Source organism: Rhinatrema bivittatum, chromosome 1 (genome assembly GCF_901001135.1).
Source record: "Rhinatrema bivittatum chromosome 1, aRhiBiv1.1, whole genome shotgun sequence".
NCBI classification, from domain to species: Eukaryota; Metazoa; Chordata; class Amphibia; order Gymnophiona; family Rhinatrematidae; genus Rhinatrema; species Rhinatrema bivittatum.
The window spans coordinates 750,565,597-750,590,302 of record NC_042615.1 but is presented as its reverse complement, the minus strand read 5'-3'; the positions used below and the strand labels follow the sequence as shown (position 1 = coordinate 750,590,302).

The following is a 24,706-nucleotide window of genomic DNA, read 5'->3' as shown; positions in this document are numbered from 1 at the left end:
CAAATAAAAACCTTGAAATTATATAGTATAATTATACAAATGTATTTGAATGTTCTATTTATTTTAGGGTTTAAGCTGTTTCTTGCTAGGAACAAGAACTTTTAGGACTATAGAGCTAAATTCAGAATCTGGAATTATAATATTCAGTGAGTTGTCTACTGAACTGGGAAACCATTGATCCCAAAGTTCCAAGTTAAAGTTACAATAAGAGGAAGTTTAAGTGGAGAGGAAGGATTTATGTATATAGTCTTTATCAATTTCAATGTTCCTGTTTTTTGGATTGATAAAATTGCCTACCTAGCCTCTAAGGAGAGAGTGCAGTGGGCAACCACAAATATGGTTGGGTAATAGACTTCTCAGGCGCTGCAGAAGAATATATCCTGGTCTAGCAACAAATAGAAGTTGTGATCCTTTTCAAACTGGGAAAACAAGGGAAAATGTTCCCAAAACAATAAAAAGTGAGTTTTTATATTCTGAGAGAAAAAAACAAGGGATGTCCAAGACAGCATTAATCATTTTTCTTTAATCAAAGTGTACAGCCATTTCCACCAGTGTGAGTACTACTACCCTGCCTCATACTTCAGTGTGACAGAATCTGTTCCAACTATCTTATTCTTGCTAGCAGATTCTAAACACATGTGCAGGTGAGAAAAGCTATCAAATAAAAATACTGAAAGCTTTTAACCCTTGAGCCTTCCTTCATTTAAAAAGAGTATAAAAGCAGCATGCAAATAAATTATCAGTTGGATTCACATTTGTTCTCATGTCATTTTACTTAGAATCACCTGTCTCCATACTCAGTTGAATGGGGCCATATCTGTCATTGTGTCACTTCTGCTGCAAATAAAATGGATAATCCCCCTGAACTTCAGAATAAGATCTGTAGAAATATAGATATAAAGCTGAACAAATTTAGCATCAAACCAGACCTGCATCTGGACAAACATTAGGATGTGATCAGTTAGATCTACACATGTACGCAACAGTTTCATATTTACTTTTTGACCTACTTCTACTAAGTTCAAAAGGAAATGCAGGGCCATGAAGGAGAATTTGGCATTCCCATAAGTGAAGGAAAACTAAATCAATTTGGATCTAGAGCCAGAATTTATCATTTTATATAAAAACAATAAGGCACATTGAAAATGGTGTATAAAAAAAACCATGCTTTGCACAGCATCTAAATTGTTTGAAATGTTAAAAGAAATACTCGTTTATTCTTTTATACATAATCAAGATCATTTTTCATCACTAGAAATGCATCCAACATAAAAAAAATTCAATACATGGTTTTAAAGTAATTTATTTATAGTCTTTACATGTTTTACTAACAAAAAATCATGTTGAATGAAACTACTTTTTTCCTTGCTCTTTAGTGTACAAAATGTTCCTGGTAGTCAGCAGTTACAAAACAGTATAAAAATCACCAACAAAAGACCCTTGCATCAGCTGATCAGTGTAACATCAGGGTCCATCATTCCAATGCAAGCTGTTCTGTAAAATATTTACTTTTAGTATATAGAGCATGTCCTTCCTTCCTTCTTTCTCCCACTTTTCTACAATGCAATCTTTTTTGGAACATAGAAGTATACAACACAACTTATTCCAGAGGTACATGTCTGTAGAAAATTCACCAGCAATATTACAAGCTCATGATTTGGCATCAGTGCTTTTCATTGTGTAGCTAACTTTGTAAGAGCAGAGAAATCATTTGGGTCCAGATTCAAGCCTTTGCTTATGTCCTTGTCTTCTGCATTCCTGTCAAGTATGTTCCCTCTATATGGGAGACACCATACAAAGGTTTGAATTGGATCTGAAGAAATGTTAGAGAGATGTTTTGATTTGCTCCATGCCATTCACTCCTAAGCACCTTCCTTCCAGTGCAGACTGTATCTTATACAACTTCTGGTTTCTGGGTAGACAGCACCCCCATGCTATCAGCATTCTTCAATTTAACCGCTCCAGTTTAGCCTGCAGGGATTTGAAATTCCCAATGGTACTCTGTAGCACTTCCGTGGGGTTCATAGATTGGAGTTCAACAAGATAACAGCAAACAGAATCCAAGCAAAGCGTGGTGAAGCGACGCCTGTGAAAAAAGGTGAACATGTAACTATTTGCTGTGCATGAGATGCAAAGGAAACTGTAAAAGCAGCAATGATGGAAAAAGAATTTTTGGGAAACAGGACACATGCACTAACAGCAGCACTTTGTTTTTATCCAAAAAGTACAACAAAGTGCAAATGCTTGACATGAACTTAGCTTATAGAATACATGATGAAAGAAAGAAAAAATGACTCTCTACCTTGTTAATTTAGAAGTGACAATTATACCTCCTAATTATAAAGGGACATAGTAAATGATGGCAAAAAAATAAGTCCGAATAAGCCCATTTGATCTGCCCACTGTGAACTGTGCCTTCCTGTAATGTCCACTGATTCCTACATCTAAATAACATTATAAAGAATGCAGGCTTAAACATATATCCCCCTAGTTTAATAACCTTTCTTCTTCCCTATTAGCTCCAACCCTTAAAACTCTGCCAATCTATTTATTTTTATTTTACATGCCATCCATATCAGAAGTAAAGGTACACAGCAGGGGACTTTGGCACATACGCGTGTATTTGCGCACTAATTTCAAGTTAAAATCCAGAAACACCCTTGCCCCGCCCAAGCCCCTTTATTTATTTTTTAACTATTCATTTGTATCCAGGCAGCTTTTAAAATCTGCACAGTATGTGCTGGCCTCTGAATGTAATTCTCCTTAAGCTACCAATGAAAAAGGAATGAGCTAAATCCAAATAAATAAAAATATGTAAGGAAAGCCCAGTTTATACAATTTTCAATTTTAACCAGACCATCCCAACAAAAGTAGGCATCATAGAAATATTGTTTTTAGTTCTCACTACAACATCCTGGTAAAGCTTCTGCAGCATAGATTCAAACAAAATTCTCAATTTATAAAAGTTTCCAGGAAGACTGACTTCTGGTGACCAGGTCAGCTAAATAGAAATCATAACCTAGGATTTTCTCAAGCTTTATCAGCTTCAGGCAATTGATGACCATCATATCCTTTAAAATTGGAACACAATAGTTACAGAATACTTCAGATCAGCAGTAAAGCGGGATACCTTTCAAAACTGGACGCCTTGCTGGGATCTTGTACGTATTCTGATAACAACACATGGATGCATTCCAAAAGGTGTAAGGGCTTTTTCACTCTGTTCCAATAGGGATCCTGTAAAATATTTATATAACATGTAAATATTCAGTGTTCAACATTCTTTTCACTAGGTTTTGACATTTCTAAAATGGAAATGATTTTGTTTGAAAAGCAAAACAACCCTAGGCTGAACAGTACCAATTATTTTTATTTATTTATTTATTTATTTAAGGATTTTTATATACCGCAGTACGTAAAGAAATACATCACCGCGGTTTACATTTAACAGTAACTTAGCAACAGGCTTTACAATTGACATTCTTAGTAGTAATTAATTAGCAAAAATTACAATTAACAGGATTGACAGAACAAATGCTGTACAAACCATGGACCATCAATTAGTATTTAACATATAAATAATATTTTGAAGTATCTAATTTAACTTTACAATACCATACCCTACAACCATAAAGCATATAATACAATAACAGTGCTGAATTACCGAAGTCATTAAATTACCGAAGTCATCAGTATCTCTAGGCTTACAGCTCCATACTGCCAGCCCTAAATCAAATTATATTGTATTTTGCATCTCTCTTATACAGATAGAGAAGCTTTATTTAAAAACCTCATTATTTTCAATATATGCTGCGTTAATATAACCTGTTTAATTTTAATTAAAAAAACTAATATATTTTAATAAAAGTCCACTATTCTATCTGCATATTAAGACCCCCTGGGATGCAAGGAGTTGAGCACTATCTATAAGGACTGTTTAATCATATAAAGTATTCTTTTGCATGCTGTAATTGAATTGCATAGTGGGGATGCAGAGGCTTTAACCTGATTGGCTTTCGATTTGCACCTCTTTAATTAGCCCTTTGGATTACCAGCTGTTTTATGGTAGAACTTTAAAATGCCGATACTTTCAGAATGTAGGTTGTTTTTGAGCTATACAGTATCTCAAGATGGATTTTCATTAATGATATGCAATTTGGAGGCTATTTGATGTATATGCAGCAATTTTTAAAGAACTTTTCTAAGCTTAATTTTGATTTGGTCCACGTAGATTTCGATTACGGCAAGGCATTTGGTCTTATTGGGGAATTTCTTTCACTGATTGAAATGATAGATTGTATATCTAGGAGGTTTTTTCTGTTAGTCTGGAGGAGTGTATTAATGATTTATTGCATACTTTTAGTTTTAGGTGCCTCTGTTGAGGCTCTGTAGCAAAATACACTGGGATTAGGCCATTCAAATTTGTTCACCATGATTCCCCTTTATTTATGTAATTATGTAAATAATGTGTTTATTCTGCTGATATGATTGATAATTACACTTTTCTATATTTACCCTTTATGTTTTTTTCAAGTGGACACACATTTATTAAAATATATTACATTTGGATTTATAGCCTCTGCAAAACAGCCAAAGGTGAAACACAGCTTGTGTCAGGGTTTGTGTGGAAAATGTGTCTTTATTTGATGTGGAGAAATTGTTAAATGCAGTTTTGTTTTACGTGTTAATATATTTTTTAGATTTTGTTGTGTTTACCTATATGTATTTTATTGTTTTTGAATAAAATATCTTATACTTTCATGTACTTTTGTAAATTTGGGTGAGCATCAGTTTTTAAATACATTTATTAGTTTTTCTTTTTTTTTTTCAAAGCAATCCTTCCCTAGAAATAGGCTAATTTAGCCAAAAAAGAAAATTATTCCTTACCTGCTAATTTTCATTCCTGTAGTACCATGGATCAGTCCAGACAGTGGGTTATATCCCTCAACCAGCAGATGGAGTCAGAACAGAGTTTGAGAGCGTCAGCATACAGAGTAGTGCACCCTCTGCTGGAGCTCAGTATTACGCATAGCAAAGCCCAAAAACAAAACACAACATTTTGGATCCAGATCCGTTCCCAAAAAGGAACAGAGAAAGATATAAGTAAACAAACGGTCAACGGGACCACCAACAGTCAACTTGTGAGGAGCTGTGAACAGTAACAATAATCAGAGACAAACAGAATGAAAGTTACCTGGAAGAATCCGAGCAGGACCTAATGAAACCCCTAGTGGCGGGCGTCTGGGCTGATCCATGGTACTACAGGAACGAAAATTAGCAGGTAAGGAATAATTTTCTTTTCCCTGTACGTACCTGGATCAGTCCAGACAGTGGGATGTACCCAAGCTTCCCTAAACCGGGTGGGGTCCTGAGAGACCTGCTCGGAGAACTTGATCGCCAAAAGAACCCGTGTACTGAGGCGCCAGGTGTAGTCTGTCTGGAAAAAGTGTGCAACGACTTCCACGTCGCCGCATGGCAGATTTCCTGGGAGGAAACGGAGCAAGATTCCGCCCAGGACGCCGCTTGGGATCGCGTGGAATGAGCCGACACGCTGCGAGGCGGCACCTGCCCCGCCGCAATGTAAGCCGATGAGATGGTGTCCTTTATCCAGCGCGCAATAGTCGTCTTGGATGCCTGAGAACCTCTCCTCGGTCCTGACCAGAGGACAAACAAATGATCGGATACCCGGAAGTCATTGGTAACCTCCAGGTAACGGAGCAGCACACGCTTGACGTCCAGGAGCCGGAGAGACCGGGGTTCCTCTGGAGCGAACGCTGGAAGCTCCACCGTTTGATTGACGTGGAAGGCCGAGACCACCTTTGGTAGGAAGGATGGCACCGTACGAAGGGAAACCCCGGAGTCGGAGAAACGCAGATAAGGGTCCCGGCAGGACAAGGCTTGGAGCTCTGAGATCCGGTGAGCAGAAGAGATGGCTACCAGGAAAACCGTCTTGAGGGTCAGGTCCTTGAGGGAGGACCCCCTCAGGGGTTCAAAAGGAGAGCCCGACAGCGTTCGCAGCACCAAGTTGAGGCTCCAAGAAGGGAAAGGACCCTGACCGGTGGCCGTAGGTGTTTGGCACCCTTCAGAAAACGTGCGATATCCGGCTGAAGGGGTAGAGAGCAGTCCTTCTGTACCAAGACATTCAAGGCCGCCACCTGAACCAGAGCGAATTATAGGCGAGACCCTTATCCAGACCATCCTGTAGGAAATGAAGGATCAGCGGGACAGTCGCCTCCATGGTTTGGACCCCGCGGTCGGAGCACCAGGCTTCGAAGACCTTCCAAACTCGAACGTAAGCGACGGAGGTCGAAGGCTTGCGGGAAGGAAGCATCGTTGAGATCACTGTCTCCGGGTAGCCTCTGTGGCGGAGACGGCGCCGTTCAAAAGCCAGGCCGCAAGACAGAAGAGTTCTGCCTGCTCGAAAAATACCGGCCCCTGACGCAGAAGATGAGGAAGATGGGACAGGCGAAGTGGGCCGTCCACCTTCATCTGAAGTAGATCTGCGAACCATGGCCGACGGGGCCATTCCGGGGCGACGAGAATTACAGTCCCTCGATGTTCCTCCAACCTGCGGAGAACCTTGCCGACCAGAGGCCAAGGAGGAAACACATAGAGCAGTTGATCCGACGGACACGGAAGGGCGAGGGCATCCACCCCCTCCGCGCCGCGCTCTCTTCTGCGGCTGAAGAAGCGTGGAGCCTTGGCGTTGAGAAAGGTCGCCATTAGATCGAGGCGTGGAGTCCCCCAATGACGGACGATGAGATGCATTGCCTCGTCGGAGAGAGCCCACTCGCCGGGGTCTAGCTGTTGACGACTCAGGAAGTCCGCCTGAACGTTGTCCACCCCGGCGATGTGAGAGGCCGCTATCCGGACGAGATTGCTCTCCGCCCACTCCATCAGGGGAGTTGACTCGAGGGAGACATGCTTGCTTCTTGTCCCCCCTTGACGATTGATGTAGGCCACAGTGGTGGCGTTGTCCGAGAGGATCCTCACCTCTCTGTGTCGCACCAGGGGAAGAAAACGCTGGAGAGCGAAACGCACGGCTCTCGTTTCCAGGCGATTGATCGGCCACTTTGCCTCCTCTGGCGTCCAAGTCCCCTGCGTGGCGCTTCTTTCGCAGATGGCGCCCCATCCCGCGAGGCTGGCATCGGTGGTCACCACCACCCAATTGGGAACCTCGAGTGAGACTCCCCGAACCAGATGCGAGGGGGACAAGCCACCAATCCAGGCTTTTCCTGGCTAATGGTGGAAGCGGCAGGATCACCTGATACTTCTGGGAGACTGGTTTCCAACGGGATAGCAGGGATGCCTGCAGTGGACGCAGGTGCGCAAACGCCCAGGGTACCATGTCGATGGTGGAGGGCATTACTCCCAGGAGCTGCAGATAATTCCAGGCGGTTGGTTCTTCCAAAGCCGAAAACCGAGACACGTGCTCCCTCAAGGCTTGCGCCTTGTCCTGGCGCAGGAACACCATACCCCGCTGGGTATCGAAGCTTGCTCCTAAGAAATCCAGGTGTTGCGAGGGCACAAGGGAAGTCTTTGGAAGGTTCACCACCCAGCCCAGAGAGCGTAGGAATTGTACTACTCTGGCCACTGAGGTCTGACCATGTGAGAAGGACTTCGCTCGAATCAGCCAGTCGTCTAGGTACGGATGTACTAGGATACCCTCCTTGCGGAGGGCCGCCGCCAGCACTACCATGATCTTTGTGAAGGTCTGAGGTGCGGTCGCCAAACCGAAGGGAAGCGCCTTGAACTGAAAGTGTTGAACGAGAATCTTGAAGCGAAGATACCGCCGGTGAGCCGGCAGGATGGGAATGTGCAAGTATGCTTCCGAGAGATCCAGTGAAGCGAGGAATTCTCCCTTGTGCACTGCGGCAATCACTGATCGAAGAGTCTCCATGCAGAACCGGCTGACCCTGAGGGCCTTGTTTACCTCCTTCAAGTCCAGGATGGGCCGAAAGGAACCGTCCTTTTTGGGAACGATGAAGTAAATGGAATAGTGGCCCAAGCCCACCTCGAAGGGGACGGGAACGATGGCCCCTATTTCTTGCAGTCGGTCTAGTGTTTGTTGAACCGCTATCCTCTTGAGATCCGAACCGCAGGGGGAGAAGATGAACCGGTCCCTCGGGGGGGCGGACAAACTCCAAGGCGTAACCGTCTCTTATGGTGTCCAGCACCCACTGGTCCGTGGAGATAACTGCCCACTCCTCGTAGAAGTCTATGGGGCGGCCTCCGATCCGGGGAGGTGAGAAGTGGGCTCCTTTGGCATCATTGGGAGGACTTTGTGGGCGGATTTCCCTGCCCTGGACCCTCTCTCGCGGGCCTCCGCCCACGAAAGGAACGAGACCAAGGCTGGGATCTTGTCGGCTGTGTCCGGGAACCGGACTGCCGGTAAGACCTATAACGTCGCTGTGCCCTGGCCCTGGTTCTACCGGAAGAAAATGACCTGAAGGAACGCTGTCTATCCTCCGGCAGCCGATGCACCAAATTTTCCCCCAGTGACTTGATGATCTGATCCAGGTCCTCTCCAAATAAAAACTTCCCCCGAAAGGGGAGGGAGCCAAGGCTCGACTTGGAGGAAGCATCCGCCGCCCAGTTGCGAAGCCATAAGAGCCGTCGGGCTGCTACAACCGAAATCATGGACCGCGCCATTACGCGAAAGAGATCATACAAGGCGTCCGCCCCGTATGCTATGGCAGATTCCAGACGGTCCGCCTGGGCGGCCTCTTCGGGGGGCAACTCCTGAGAGGTGAGAAGCTGCTGTACCCAGAGTAAGCTGGCCCTTTGCGCGAGCGAACTGCACATCACGGCCTGCATACCTAGGGCGGAGACTTCGAAGACCCTCTTGAGGAAGGTTTCTAGTTTACGGTCCTGCGTATCCCGCAGGGCCGTTCCACCCGTGACCGGGATGGTCGTCCTCTTGGTCACTGCCGACACCGCTGAATCCACCTTGGGCACCTTGATAAGATCCAAAAAATGCACAGGGAGCGGGTATAGCTTTTCCATGGCGCGTGTGACTTTCAAGGACGCCTCGGGAGTGTCCCACTCCCTGGTGAGAAGCTGTAGGAAGGACTCATGGATAGGGAAAGCCCTTGCCCTAGGACGGAGGGCGGCAAGTACTGGATCCCCTTTGCGAGAAGAGGTGGCGACGGCAGGAGCCACAGGGATCGGCGGATCTGGAGGTGGGTCGAGGTCCAGCTCCTGAATAATATGGTGGATGAGTTCATCCAGATCTTCTTTTTGAAAAATCCGTAGGGCTCGAGGGTCGTCCCCCTCCGTATGTCCATCCGGATGCGCCTCCGGGGGTTCCGGGGAGTCGTCTCTCACCGGTGAAGCTGCCCCCGTGGTACGCCAGGGTGGCACGGGAGAGGGACCCGGCAGGGATCCAGGCATAACGGGCGAGGCGGTGAGACCAACAGCAAGTTTAGGAACCTTGGGGGGAGGGGCCCCCAGGGGATTCGGCGCCTGCGCTCCCATACCCTGCAAATAAGCCATGTGCATTGCCAGAATAAAATCAGGTGAGAAAAACGGGGAGCTGATTGGAATCCCTGGGGGGGGGACCGTCCTGGGAGCCCCGGTCGGGCAAACCCCCCGCCGGGGGCAAAGCCTGTTGAGAGCCAGTGCAACCAATCCTGTCTGCATCTGGGAGCGAGTCCGTCTCACGCTGTCCCCCTAAAATGGCGCCGTTCCCGCCAAAGGCGGCGTCGTGGCCGGCCCGCGCCGCCCGGGCTGAGGAGGAGGCAGGTCCGAAATCGCACCGGAGGACTGCAGGGTGCCTTCCCTGTCGGGGAAGCACCGCTCACAAAGCCCCTCCCTCAGAAATTGATTCCCCGGTTCGCCGCAGGCCTCACACCTCGAGGACCGCGGCATGTCAGCACCGGGAAAAAAGCCTCGGGGGGGGGGGGGGGGGGGGGCCCAAAAACAAGCTAGTGCCGCGGGGGGGCCTGGAATGGCCCTAACAACCCGCCGAAGGGGTCCAGGAACTGCGGGGGAAAACTCCCGTTTCAGTTGAGCACACACCCGCGGGCGGAGCTTGCGAACAACGGGACCCACATACGACGCGTGGAGCGGCCGGAACCACCGGCATCCATGGGGCACCACCAAAAAGAAGCAAACCTGTGGAGAAAGAAACTCAAAAAACTTCCACTTATCCCAACGGAAGAGGAAAGGAGTACAGAATAGAGAGGGCCGAGCCACAGACACACGCCTCCTCAAAAATTGAAAAGTCTTTTTTTTTTTTTTTAATTTTAAGGATCCAAAATGGAGAAACATAAGACAGGGAAATACTGTGGAGAAAAAGAAAGAAATAACCAAAAATGAAGAAACCCTGTCAATCTGGGGGAGCTAGTGGATCCCCCCACTCACATCTGCTGGAGTCAGAAGAATACTGAGCTCCAGCAGAGGGTGCACTACTCTATATGTTACTAATTCATTCACTCTAATTACTAATCTCATAACCCGTTTTATAATATTTATTTGTTGCTAATTCCGCTCTACCTTTCTTCCTGGCTACTTTAGCCCCCAAGTTCAATGCCCTTGTTTTATGTAACTTTGCTTGCTTCAGCCTTCTTGTTTGGTTACACTTGTTTACCCCCTATGTTCCATGTAAACCGGCCTGATGTGAATTCTATTCGTGAAGTCCGGTATAGAAATAAATATTAAATAAATAAATAAATATGCTGACGCTCTCAAACTCTGTTCTGACTCCATCTGCTGGTCGGGGGATATAACCCACTGTCTGGACTGATCCAGGTACGTACAGGGAACATAGCAATGCTAGACTGATTTTTTAAAGAACCTTTAGGATGTTTTTAAGTTTATTATACCTTTAATAAAATTTCATGATTTTATTATTTTCAGCTATTAGTACTAGTTTTATTAATTTAATTCTTGGTGTTTCTCATTTGCTCCACTCAATTTCTACAATATTTCCTACTGTGGTGAGATAATTTTTGTTTGCCCCTTGTTCTATAGGAATGGCATGTTTATAAACTTGGGGCCGGCCTCATAGTTCAAGTGGCAAGTGCTATACACTGCTATGTAGAAGGCCTGGGTTCATATCCCAGGCTGGGATTCTCTTCCCTGGGATGGCAATGACTGGGGTTGCTGCAGCTCTGTGGGGAAGGAGCTATGGCATTTTTCAATGAGGACTCTAGTGGCCAGACTTAAGGTTCACATTAGCTAGGATTCTAGAGGAAGCTGCAATTTTTGTGGTTTCTGGATGAAGACCATCACTGTAATGGCTGGGCTCATTTGTGAGAGGGATATAAAAATAGGGGACTACCCCTTGTGATGTTGTGAATCAGGGTTCATGGCACTATAGCCCAATTGAAGGCCTATTCTGATTGAGCTGGAAATGAGGGAGTGAGGAGAGACAAATGTACTCTATTGACAGTATCTGCAAAGGTTTTGGAATGATACTTATCACTCCCGTTCCATAGGTCAAAATGTGGAACTACATCTGTGTTGTTTTCTTACCCGTGCTTTGAACAGATGATCATAAACTTCGAGTAGCTTATGCAGTGGCATTCCGATTTTCTGTAAGGTGTATGTTACAAACCCCACATCCCAGTTTAAAGAACACACTCTCTGTTCAAGAAACTGTATTATGGAATCTGGAGGGGAAAAAAAGGCAATAAATGTTAATCCAGATTTTCATAGTCTCCCAGATCTCTTCAGCTTTGGCTACTCGCTGTGTCTCATCTCATTGCCTTGATGCATTTTCTTCTCTCCAGCTTGTTTCTCCAGCATCCAGAATCACTGTGCATCTTACTGTGTCAACTCTGGGTGCCATAAACCTTTGGAACTATCAGTATTCAAACATTTGCTCTGCATCTAGTCACAACTTCTCTAAATGTCTATCAAAACTCATTTCCCAGAATCCTTCTTGACATTCCTTGGTTATTGTCATTCAGAATCTCTCAGCCATTCTCATCCTTCCTCTTTTCTTCTTATTCATATTTTCATGGATTAATTGCACTTTCACAATGGTTTGTTGAAAGAATTCAAATAATGGTTCACACAAGTCAGTATTAATTAGAAATACTTACAGAAATGAATACAGTGCGTGCCTTTTTAGAATAACCAAGATAAAATAAAATTCTAAACAGAAAATGTCTATTTCTATATACATAATGGGGGAAATGTTTAATAGGCTGCATACATTCTGGGCCATTAAGCGCACAAATTACACCAATTTTCAAAGCAAACTGGGCCACTAAGCGCACAAATTACACCAATTTTCAAAGCAAACTAGTTCATTTAAGTTTGCTTTGTAAATTAACCTAGCAAAACTGTATGTATATACAATAACAGGTGTTAGTAGGGCAATGTGGATCTCTCATCCTAGTATTAGGTTGCTGGGGCACAAGGGAATTGAAACTTTCCGCTCCAAAATGCAAACCCACCTGATAAGACCAAGAACTCCCACAGCAAGAAAACAGAGTATGAGAATTACTTTTCCCAGCAATGAGCTGGACTGGAATATCTAGTGTGGCTCTGAGAGCAGAGCCTTTGAGTACAGGGATAGTGGAGACTTCGGTCTCACACCTGAGAGTGGGGAGGTAGAGAGGAATTGACTAGATCAGGAGGAGGAAGAGAAGGAAAGAGTTCTTGCTCTCTGAGCAGATTAGTCCTGAAGATACAAACTCTGATTTGGGCCAAGTAAGGCACCGATGGAAACTGAGGAACCCCTGTAATAAAAGAAAGTAAAGCGATCTGTTGAAATTTTGGGGAGTTGCTTGGATATGAACTGTGTAGCAAACACACTGCTGCAGGTTTGTCAGAATAATTTAAAACTGCCGTTTGTTTGGCTGCCAGCCTGCTGCAGTTTTTTTTTTCAGAGACATTCAAAATTACCATTTATTTATTTGCTGCCACACAAACAAACAGTAGAGTTAGAAGAGATTAAAATGGAGAAATTACTTACCTGATAATTTCGTTTTCCTTAGTGTAGACAGATGGACTCCTGACCAATGGATATAGTGTATTCCTGATAGCAGTTGGAGACGGATCAGATTTCAATCTGACATCAGCCCTAGTACATTTACCTGTAGCGACGCATTAGACGCAGGGAAAGGAGAGACACGTCAGACAGGATTCTTATGGCGCCATCATCCTCCGATCATCCTCTGATGATGGTTTTATTATATCCAGTTACAGAATTCCACAGCATCTACTATACAGTATATGATTGGTTAATACGTCCTACGTGCTGGTACACGTTGTCTGCGTGCATACCTACGTTGCTATGGCTACAATCTCTCATGCTGTGCCGGTTTCTGTGTCAAGCAAGCATACTGTATCTAGGGCAAAAAGTTATTTGTACTAAGAGTAAAGTCTGTAAAAACAAGAGCTTAAGAAATGCAGACTCTGTGTCTGTTCAGAACGAGATAAGCAAAATACTGAGAATGTTTATGCAGATTCAGAGAAAAGTGCTAATGTAGGCCTTTCAGTGAGAAGTGCTGATGCAGGCCCTTCAGCCTCCGTGGTTTGCCAACAGAAGAGAAAAGGCCTGCATCTCTACATTTACCCCTGCAGGAAGTGCAGCTCTTCAGTATTCTCCTTGAAAAGCATTGTGGATATATGTCTGACTGAATAATTTGAATAACTTTATTAACTTTATAACTTGGGTAACTTATTTAATTTGAACTGGTTGAATTGGTTATAGCTGGAGACAGCCAGTGCCCTCAACCGAGAAATGTCAAACCCGGTAGGATGGGTGTTCTAGTTGGAGAAAGGCATGGCTTACCCATGACTCACTTGCTGTCGGTGATGTCACTCGAGGATTCCATGAATAACGGCAGCCGTGGGTGGGATGCTGAGTCCATCTGTCTACACTAAGGAAAACAAAATTATCAGGTAAGTAATTTCTCCATTTCCTAGTTTGTAGCAGATGGACTCAGGACCAATGGGATGTAAAAAAGCTACTCCCGAACCGGGTGGGAGGCTGCCCGTGACCCACTTAGTACTGCCCTTGCAAATGTGTGTCCTCCCGAGCCTGAACATCCAGGCGGTAAAACCTGGAGAAGGTATGGATGGAGGAGCATGTTGCCGCCCGACAGATCTCGGCGGGTGACAGCATCTTGGTTTCCGCTCTAGTGGAATGGGCCTTGACTTGTAAAAGCGGTGGCTTGCCTGCTTCTACGTAGGCCGCCTTGATGACTTATTTGATCCAGCGGGCTATAGCTGCTCGCGAGGCCGCTTCCCCTTATTTCTTCCCGCTGTGAAGGAAGAATAGATGGTCAGTCTTTCGTAAGGATTCCGTCCTTTCCAGGTACTGGACTAGGAGTCTGCCGATGTTGAGATGGCGTAGACTGCAAGCCTCTTCCAAATTCTTATGCTCATCTGGTGATGGTAGCCAGATGGTTTGGTTGAGATGGAAGTGAGACACCATTTTGGGGAGGAACGACGGAACTGTGCGCAACTGGAAGGTTCCCGGGGTGAGTCTGAGGAATGGCTCCCGACAGGACAGTGCTTGTAGCTCGGATATACGACGGGCCAAACAGACTGCCAGCAGGAAGGCTGTCTTCAATGTTAATAGTCGGAAAGACAGGCCGCGAAGAGGTCTGAAGGAGGTTCCTGCTAAGAAATCTAGGACCAGGTTGAGGTTCCAAAGAGGCACCGGCCACTTTAGGGGTGGTCGGATCTGCTTGACTCCTTTCAGAAAGCGGGAGACATCAGGGTGAGAGGCTATGCTGCCGCTCGCTCTTGGTTCCGTAGCATGACAATGCGGCCACCTGTACCTTGATGGAGTTGAGAGACAATCCCTTCTGTAGTCAGTTTTGCAGGAATTCCAAAATCGCAGGAATTTTGACTGAGTATGGCATGATGTCGCGATCCTCGCACCAGGCTTCGAATACTCTCCAAATCCTTATGTATGTTAGGGATGTGGAGAACTTGCGTGCTCAGAGAAGGGTGTCAATTACTGCCCCCGAGTATCCGCTCTTCCTCAGGCGAGTCCTCTCAATGGCCAGACCGTAAGAGAGAATAGAGCTGGATCCTCATGGAAGATCGGTCCCTGTTGGAGCAGGTCTCTGTATGGAGGGGTAGCGAGAGAGGGCTCCCTGTCAGCAGTCTTCGCATATCTGTGTACCACGATGTTCTTGGCCAGTCCAGGGCCACTAGAAGTACTGGTCTCCTGTGGTGTTCTATCTTGTGGATGATTGCGCCCAATAGGGGCCACGGCGGGAAGGCATATAACAGTCTCCTGTGGCCAGGTCTGTACCAGGGTATCGATTACCTGGGACTGGGTTCCCGCCTGCGGCTGAAGAAGCTGGGCACTTGGGTGTTGAACCGGTTTGCCAGGAGGTCCATGGTTGGTGTTCCCCAACGGTTTACTATCAATTGGAATGCTGTGGTCGACAGCCTCCATTCTCCAGGGTGTAGACTTTCTCTGCTGAGGTAATCTGCAGCGACGTTGTCTTTCCCCACGATGTGGACAGCCGAGATCTCTTGAAGATTCGCTTCTGCCCATGACAATAGGTGGTCTATTTCCAGAGACACCTATTGGTTTCTGGTTCCTCCCTGATGGTTGATGCAGGCCACTGTTGTGGCGATGTCCGACATTACTCTGACCGCTTTGTCTCGGAGTCTGTGACTGAACCGTAGGCAGGCTAGTCTGACTGCCCGGACTTCTAGGTGATTGATGTTCCATCCCGACTCTTCTTTGCTCCATTGCCCTTGGGCGGTTAGCTCCTGGCAGTGTGCTCCCCATCCTCGTAGGCTGGCATCCTTAGTGAGCAGGATCCAGGTTGGTGAGGATAGTCTCGTTCCCTGGCTCAGATGGCCTTCTTGTAGCCACCATTGTACTTGGGCCTGAACTCTGTCTGGGAGCTGAAGACGTACGGTGTAGTTCTGGGACAGTAGATTCCATTGTGATGGTAGTGAGCGCTGTATGGGTCTCATGTGAGCTCTTGCCCATGGCACTACTTCCAGTGTGGATGCCATGAGGCCGAGGACTTGTAGGTAAGTCCCATGCCGTGGGGCAAAGTTCGCTCAACAGGGTTCGTAACTGGATCATCAGTTTTGATCTCCTTGTCTGTGTCAGAATGACCTTATCTTGTTTGGTGTCGAATCGGACTCCCAAGTATTCTAGAGATTGGGAGGGCTGCAGACAACTCTTGTTTGTGTTGACCACCCACCCGAGGCTCTCCAGTAGAGTTTTGACTCTGTTGGTCGCCTGGTGACTTTCCTCTGGGGATTTCGCCCTGATCAGCCAATCGTCCAGATACGGGTGTATGCGAATTCCTTCCTTCCTCAGTGTTGCTGCCACCACCACTATGATTTTAGTGAACGTCCGGGGTGCAGTGGCTAACCCGAATGGTAGTGCCCGGAACTGGTAGTGACGGTCCAGGATCGTGAAGCGTAGAAAATGCTGATCCTCTTGATGGATCAGAATGTGTAGGTAGGCTTCCGACAGATCCAGGGATATAAGGAACTCTCCCGGTTGTATCGCCCTTATTACTGAGCGTAGGGTTTCCATGCGGAAGCGAGGAATCTTCAGGTGACGGTTGACCGCTATGAGGTCCAGGATGGGCCTGAACGTTCCTTCTTTCTTGGGAACGATAAAATAGATGGAATAATGTCCAGTATTTATTTGTTGTGGAGGCACCGGTGTTATAGCCTCTAAGGCTAGCAATCTAGTCAGTGTAGCTTCCATTACCATCCTCTTGGAAGGGTCGTGGCAGGGAGATTCCACAAACTTGTCCGGAGGGAGGTGGTGGAAATCCAGGCAATATCCCTCTCGAATGATGGATAGGACCCACTTGTCCGAAGTTCTCTCATCCCATCTTTGGTAGAATAGGGCAAGTCTGCCCCCTAAGGCTTCTTCCTTTGGACGGGTCGACTGATTTTCATTGTGGGGTGCGGCTGGGGGCCTGGGCCCGAGCTGGCTCCCCTTTTGTTGGCTTCGGCCTGCGGGGCGGGCTGCTTGATATGTGCTTCTATATGGGTTGAAGCGCTGTGATTCTCTGCCCCTGGAAGTTCGGGGGAAGGGTCGCTGGTTTCTCTTATTCCTGTCCTCCAGTAGCCGCGGCAGTGGGGACACGCCCCATTTGTTGGCTATTTTCTCTAGTTCGCTTCCGAACAGGAGGGTACCCTCGAAGGGCATCCTTATGAGTCTCGTTTTGGAGGATGCGTCAGCCGACCAGTTTCGGAGCCAGATTTGTCTTCTGGCTGCCACGGCGGATGACACTCTAGCTGTGGTGTGCATCAGATCAGAAGCGGCATCCGCGAGGAATGATACTGCTGGTTTCAGGGCCTCCCCAGGAGTGTTGTTTCTGGTCTGTGATAAGCAGGCACGTGTCACCACAGCACAGCAGGCCGTGATCTGTAAAGACATAGCGGAGACGTCAAAGGACTGTTTGAGGATAGATTCCAGACGTCTGTCGAGCATTCTTGAGTGCTGCTCCCCCCTCCACCGGGATAGTAGTGTGCTTCGAGACTGTGCAGACCATGGCATCCACTTTCGGACATGCCAGGAGATCTTTGGCAGCTGGGTCCAGAGAGTACATGGCTGCCAGAGCACGCCCCCCTTTGAACATAGTTTCCGGGGCATCCCATTCCAGGTCAATTAGTTGCTGGACGGCTTGTAATAGTGGGAAATGAAGGGAGGTCTGACGGCGTCCCTCTAGTACGGGGTTCGTATTAGGTTCCCCTGAGACACTTGTGCCCGGGATAGCAAGCTCTTTTAAGCTGTGTGTGACCAGGTCTGGAAGCTCGTCCTTGGTGAAGAAGCAACTCATGGTTCGGTAGGGCTCTGTCCCCGGAGGGAGTTCCCCTTCCTCCTGGGGTTCTGAATCCTCCTCCGTGTCCCCGAAGGTGGGGCTTCTGGACGGTGGGATCACTTCCCTGAGCATAGAGGGTCCCAGGATGTTGAGGTCCTGTTAGAGCTTGTGGCCGTATTATAGGAGGCCCCGGTTGCATGTGGATGAAAGTATGCAGACCTTTGAAGAATTCCACCCAGGAGATAGATGCTGGGTCTAGACTAAGGGGCGCCATTGTCCCTGGGGAGCCCCAATTGAGGAGGGGTCCTGCTGTGCAATGCTAGGTCTGGCGTACTGTTCGAGAGGCTGGAACAAGGTACCGGCTGGGGAGGGCCATGAGTTGGATCCCCTAGGGCCTCTTCGCACTGTATACACAGGGCCGTGGCCTCCTCATGCTGTGCAGCTCTAATGTGGCATGCTGGGCAAAGGCCCTGAGCCTTGAGTTTCTTTTCCGGTGGTGCCATGGCTTGTGCGCATAAAATACAGTTGTGCACTCCGGTGTGTCTGAGTTGTGTGCGTAGGTTTGTTGCGCGCTCAGGGAGATGTGCGCGCTGTTGTGCGCACAGATTGAGTTGTGCGCCTGGCACAGTAAGCTCATGGCAACGCGCGTCGTCTGTGCACACAAGGGATTTGTGCGCACGGATCGGGGCGGCAAACAGATCAAAATGGTGACGGCGACCATGCGGACAATATGGCGACCACCTCAGAGGGTCTCCACGAGGAAGGACCCTCGGATCTAACCGGGGTCTAGCCCTGCTAGGGCAAATCAACCCGGTGGCACTGGTCTCGGCTGGTGACCTGTGCGACTCCTCAAGCTTCAGGAACTGGAGACTTTTAATTAGATTTCTACCTTACCTTGTCTCGGCGCTTCCCAGTCTCGTTCCGGGCGGTCTCTGGCTGCGGGGGGAGAGGGAAAATACATTCACTGCCGCCTCGAGGTTGCATCCGCTGCCTCTCAGCCTCACCCGATGACAGGGGCTAGGTCCCCACGAGGGTCGGCCGCCGGACCGAGGCTTACCTCCAAGGGATCGCAGAAATCACCTCGGGAATTCTCAACTCAGGGAGGGACCCAATGGGTGTCACCGCAGGAGAGCGGGGCTCGTCTGTAGAGGTAAGATTTCTTCTTATTCTTTTGGTTTTCTTTGGTGAAATTACTTTAATGCTGTGCGAGCGTGCATAGAGTCCTTAACTGCTATGGAGATGGAAAATACTGAAGAGCTGCACTTCCTGCAGGGGTATATGTACTAGGGCTGACGTCAGATTGAAATCTGATCCGTCTCCAACTGCTATCAGAAGGACACTATACACATTGGGCCCGAGTCCATCTGCTATACGCTAGGAAACTGTCATTTGTTTATTTTTGCCTTCGACCTGATGCAGTGTTGAGCTGAAACAGCCATAGGGATGGGTTTGGCTGTGGACAGCAAACCAATAAACCTATTGCGTTTTGAGCTAAAATGAAGGGATTAAAAATCTGTACAACTCTGAATGAGGGAAGCATCCCTCAGAAGCCCAGCCTATGTTTGGCATACCAAACATCAGTGCATGCGCCAGGTTCTTCCCAGTAGTTTTTCCAAGAGAATTTATGTGCATACTTTTAAACATCAAGAAAGGATGCACACAAGTCCCAAACCCTGGGAACATCTCTCCCCATGTGCAAATTTTGTGTGTATTCGTTGCACAGTGTCCTAAAGTGCCATTTCTGCAGGTAAAACAATACTTTAGCCATAGAAGTCTTTTTGAAAACTAACCTCCCTAGATTTCAGAAACACTGATAGGTGTGTATATTTAAAGTGATAGGTGTTTATTTAAAGTGATGAGTTCAGATTATTTCAGTGAGAATCAACTGTAAAAATATCAAGTAAAAAGTTGTTTATGGTTCAACATTTCCTAGCATGAGGATAGATGAATTCAGGATCACCTTTGCCAGCAGATGGAGACAGAGCAAACTGAATTCACAGTATATATTTTATTTTATTTATTTTGGGTTTTTATATACCGGCATTCGGGAACGCAGTCCCATCATGCTGGTTCACATAGAACAGGGGTGCATCATAAAACATAAACTAAAAACAGTGGTGCGGAAAATGCAGTTACATATAACAGGGAGATTGGAACTTGGCAGAGAAAGAAGAGAAAGGACAGGTTATTAATTCAAACATGTAAACAATAATGGAGATGGTTAATCATGGTGTAATTGGAGATAAGGAATTGGCGAGGATGAGATATATTAGTTTGAGTCCGGGAATGCTTGTATGAATATCCATGTCTTTAGTCTTTTTTTGAAGGTTGAGATGCATGTTTCCAGTCTGATGTTAGAGGGGATAGAGTTCCATAACGGTGGAATGGCTGTAGAGAATGCCCGATCTCTTAGCGTGATGTGTCTGGTGGATTTGGGCGGTGGTACCTGTAGTGATCCTTTGTATGCATCTCTTGTCGGTCTTGACGAGTTATGTAGTTGGAGAGGGATCTGTAGGTCAATGGGAGCCAGTAGATGGATATTTTTGTATGTGGTAAGAATGGCCTTGTATATTATTCTAAAGTGTATGGGTAACCAGTGGAGGTTCTTTAAGATGGGGGTTATGTGATCCCTTCTCCTGGAGTTTGTCAGTATTCGTGCAGCTGCATTTTGTACCATCTGCAGCGGTTTGGTGTAAGAGGCGGGAAGACCAAGTAGGATGCTGTTACAATAGTCCAGTTTTGAAAAAATGATTGCTTGCAGTATGGTTCTGAAATCTTGGGCATGGAAAAGAGGTCTAATTCTTTTCAGCACCTGTAGTTGGTAGAAACAGTCTTTGGTTGTTTTGTTGATAGTAGCTTTGAAATTCAGACGATTGTCAATTAGGACTCCTAGGTCTCTCACTTGTGTAATTGTTGGTGTGTCTTGCTGTGTTGGGATGATGGTGCTGTTCTCAGAGGTGATGAGTAGGAGTTCTGTTTTGCCTGAATTTAGTACCAGGTTCAGGCTGGTGAGGAGGAGTTGAATTTTTTGAAGGCATGTGTTCCAGTAAGACAGCGTTTTTGCGAGGGAATCCTTAATGGGGATCAGGACCTGTATATCATCAGCGTACAGGAAATGTTTGAGGTTGAGGTCGGTGAGAAGTTGGCATAATGGTGTGAGGTAAATGTTAAATAAAGTAGGAGACAGGGAAGAGCCCTGTGGGACTCCTACTGATGAAGGGTGTTGTGAGGATTCTTTGTTCTGTAGCTTGACCTTGTATCCTCTATTGCTGAGAAATGATATGAACCAGGAGAGTGCTGTGCCTGATATACCTAAGGAGGCTAGCTGGTTAATGAGTAGGGAATGGTTAACGGTGTCAAAGGCTGACGAGAGGTCCAGTAGGATCAGTAAGAATGATTGACCTTTATCAAGGCCCAAGATGAGGTGATCTGTTAAGGAGATGAGGAGTGACTCCGTGCTAAGTGTTTTGCGGAATCCGTATTGTGATAGGAATAGGAGGTTGTTTTCTTCAATGTAATTTGAGAGACGGGTATTCATCAATTTCTCCATGATCTTGGCTATGAAGGGGAGGTTGGCGATCGGTCGGTAGTTGTTTGGGTCATTAGGATCTAGGTTTGGTTTCTTGAGTAGTGGTTTGAGCGAGGCCATTTTGAGGTCATCTGGGTAAGATCCTTGTTGTATTGAGCAGTTTATGATGTCTGACAGGGATTTGGAGATGGCGTCAGGAGTTGATAGAAGCAATTTCGAGGGGATGTGATCCGATGGGTGAGAGGAAGGTTTCATTTTCCGTAGGATATCTTGGATCTCGATGGAGGAAGTGAGTTCCAGTTCAGCTAAGCGGGTGTTGTTGACGGCGGTCTGAGGTGAGGTTGATGTATAAACGGTGTTAGAGGGAAGCTGGGTTAGAAGTTTGCTGATTTTGTTGTTGAAAAATATTGCTAGTTCTTCCGCTTTAGATTTAGCTTGGGTGAGAGCTATTTCTGGAGGGCTTGTTTGTGTGAGGTTAGAAACGTAGCTAAAGAGGGCTTTAGCATCGAAGACTAGGTGGTGGATCTTGGATGCGTAATAGTTCCTCTTGGATCTTAGTGTATTGGATTTGTATTGTTGAAGAGTTGATTTATAGGTAGAAAGCGTGGTGGTGCTTGGGTTTTTGCGCCATTTAGCCTCGTTTTGTCTTAGCAGTAGTTTGAGATTTTTTAGCTCTGGGGTAAACCACGGTTGTCTTTTGGATGAATTGGGGTGCGGTTTTTTTGTTGTTAGAGGGCATAGCTTGTTGGCAATGGATTCCGTGATGTTGTTCCAAGAACGTAGAGCTGAATTAGGATTGGTGAGGTCTACTTGAGTGAGATGTGATGATAAGTGATTGCTAAGATCTTCCATGGAGCATGTTTTCCTGTAAGTGAAGCAGGGGGAGGGTATGCGAGGTGGACTGGTGTCTTTTATTGAGAATGAAGATGTTATGAGGGAGTGATCTGACCAAGGGACCTTCGTGTAAGTGGGGTGCTGAACAGGTTTGATTGCTGTATTGACGAAGATGAGGTCAAGCGTGTGGCCAGCTTTGTGTGTGGGTTTGTTGACTAATTGAGTGAAACCTAGAGCGGAGTATGCTGTGAGTAAGGCTTCGCAGTTGGGTGATAGTTTAGAGTTGTCGACGTGGAGGTTAAAGTCTCCTAAGATTATGGTTGGAGCATCCAGATTGATGAGGGATGTGGTTAGTTCGACCAGAGGAGAGGCGTCCGTTTCCAGGACACCTGGAGGGGTGTAGACAAGTAGAATTTGTAGTTTGTCTGAAGAGAAGAAGCCAATTTCAAGTTTAGAGTTTGTATTGGTGGAGTGCTGAGTGAATCTGAGGTCCTTTTTTGTGGCTAGGAGGATACCTCCTCCTTTTTTTCTTCCCTGGCGTGGAATGGAGAAGAAGTTATATGTCTCTGTGGGTAGTTGGTTAATTATTGCAGAGTCTGAGGGTTTAAGCCAGGTCTCCGTAATTGCGCATATATCCGGTTTCACATCGGTGAGGTAGTCGTTTAGTATTACTGATTTCTTTGTTAGTGATTGCGCATTGAATAATGTTAACGAAAATAGTGTGAGGCCTAGCAGTTGGGTGAAGGGAGTGATCATGATTGGAGATAGGGTTTTAAGGTTGTGGTGCTGGGCCTGTCGAGTTGAATGTCCTTTGGAAGGTGGCCAGTGTGGGAGGATTGGGATCGGAAAAGATGGAGACATTCTGAGATTGCTGTGGCAGGCGATGAATATTGGCCGCTGAGGGTGAAGCGTTTGTGGTCCTTAAAGGGACAGTGTGATATGTGATTTTGTTTGTTGACCGGTGAAGCCAAATGTTTGGGGGATGTTTGTAGGTGAGGGAGACGTATTGAAGTGGGATAACGTTTGACGAGTCCACGGTCCTCTGTCCTCAGGGGCTGCACGAAGGGGCGCACAAAGGGGCAGGCCCCTTTGTCGCGCTCCTTCGGCGCGCGACGCATGGCGCGCGGCGCCTGGTAGAGTGAGGCTTAAATGTCTGTCTGGCTGACCCCGATTGGGTCTCAGGTAGTGGTGTGGGCGGGCCTTGGCGCGGTTATGCGCCGGTTTTGTTTTGCAGGTTTTCGGCGCTTTGGGAGCGCGGCTGGCGCTGGGGTCTCCCGGGTGTGGAGGGCGGGCAGTGACCTTACCTTCCCCCGGCGGGGCTTTGGCGCCGGTCGCGCAGGTCTGCAGTCACGATCGGGAGCGGCAGCGAAGAGGAAGATGGCGCTTCTCAGCGCTGGATTTAAAAGGTCTGCCCGGCTGACCCTGATTGGGTCTCAGGTAGTGGTGTGGGCGGGCCTTGGCGCGGTTATGCGCCGGTTTTGTTTTGCAGGTTTTCGGCGCTTTGGGAGCGCGGCTGGCGCTGGGGTCTCCCGGGTGTGGAGGGCGGGCAGTGACCTTACCTTCCCCCGGCGGGGCTTTGGCGCCGGTCGCGCAGGTCTGCAGTCACGATCGGGAGCGGCAGCGAAGAGGAAGATGGCGCTTCTCAGCGCTGGATTTAAAAGGTCTGCCCGGCTGACCCTGATTGGGTCTCAGGTAGTGGTGTGGGCGGGCCTTGGCGCGGTTATGCGCCGGTTTTGTTTTGCAGGTTTTCGGCGCTTTGGGAGCGCGGCTGGCGCTGGGGTCTCCCGGGTGTGGAGGGCGGGCAGTGACCTTACCTTCCCCCGGCGGGGCTTTGGCGCCGGTCGCGCAGGTCTGCAGTCACGATCGGGAGCGGCAGCGAAGAGGAAGATGGCGCTTCTCAGCGCTGGATTTAAAAGGTCTGCCCGGCTGACCCTGATTGGGTCTCAGGTAGTGGTGTGGGCGGGCCTTGGCGCGGTTATGCGCCGGTTTTGTTTTGCAGGTTTTCGGCGCTTTGGGAGCGCGGCTGGCGCTGGGGTCTCCCGGGTGTGGAGGGCGGGCAGTGACCTTACCTTCCCCCGGCGGGGCTTTGGCGCCGGTCGCGCAGGTCTGCAGTCACGATCGGGAGCGGCAGCGAAGTATATATATATATATATATGCCTGTAGTATATATATATATATATATATATATATATATATATATATATATATATATATGCCTGTAGTGACCCCAGCCTGCCAGTATTCTCCATCTTCAGCAGATGGACGTACATCTCCCTACTGGGGATTGCTTCAGATTTTAGAAGGAGAATATTATAAAGAAAATAAAAAGCCTCGCTCTCCTGCGGTGATAACAAATGCGGTGATTTCCATGGTCCCTCAGATATATGCCTTGGTCTGGTAGCTGGGTTTTCAGCCGGTGTGGACTTAGCTGATTGTACAGCTTAAAGGCAGCGGGTGCAGGAAGCCGAGCATGGCGGCGACAGAGATGCCCTCTCCCCCACAACAGAGACCATCTCTGTACACAGCCAGGAAGGGCTGAGCTCAGGTAAGTTTAAAAAAAAAAAAAAAAAAAGACAGAGTAGAGGGGTTGTGTAAGACTTCCTCCAGTCTCCATGCT

The 24,706-nt window shown here is 47.3% G+C and overlaps 1 protein-coding gene across 2 annotated transcripts in view; it reads right to left on the bottom strand.

Moving 5' to 3' along the window:
• Positions 1-1,285: 1,285 nt before the first annotated feature.
• The window catches only part of NUP155 (nucleoporin 155), a 304,350-nt gene continuing 280,929 nt past the window's right edge, over positions 1,286-24,706 (bottom strand). For both annotated transcript variants that reach the window (XM_029578544.1, XM_029578554.1), the window contains 3 exons: positions 11,479-11,615; positions 3,131-3,237; positions 1,286-2,086 (listed from right to left, as the gene is read on the bottom strand). In XM_029578544.1, the coding sequence (XP_029434404.1) occupies positions 1,948-2,086; positions 3,131-3,237; positions 11,479-11,615 (383 nt within the window). In that variant the 3' untranslated portion in view covers positions 1,286-1,947. The remainder of the gene's footprint in view (positions 2,087-3,130; positions 3,238-11,478; positions 11,616-24,706) is intronic.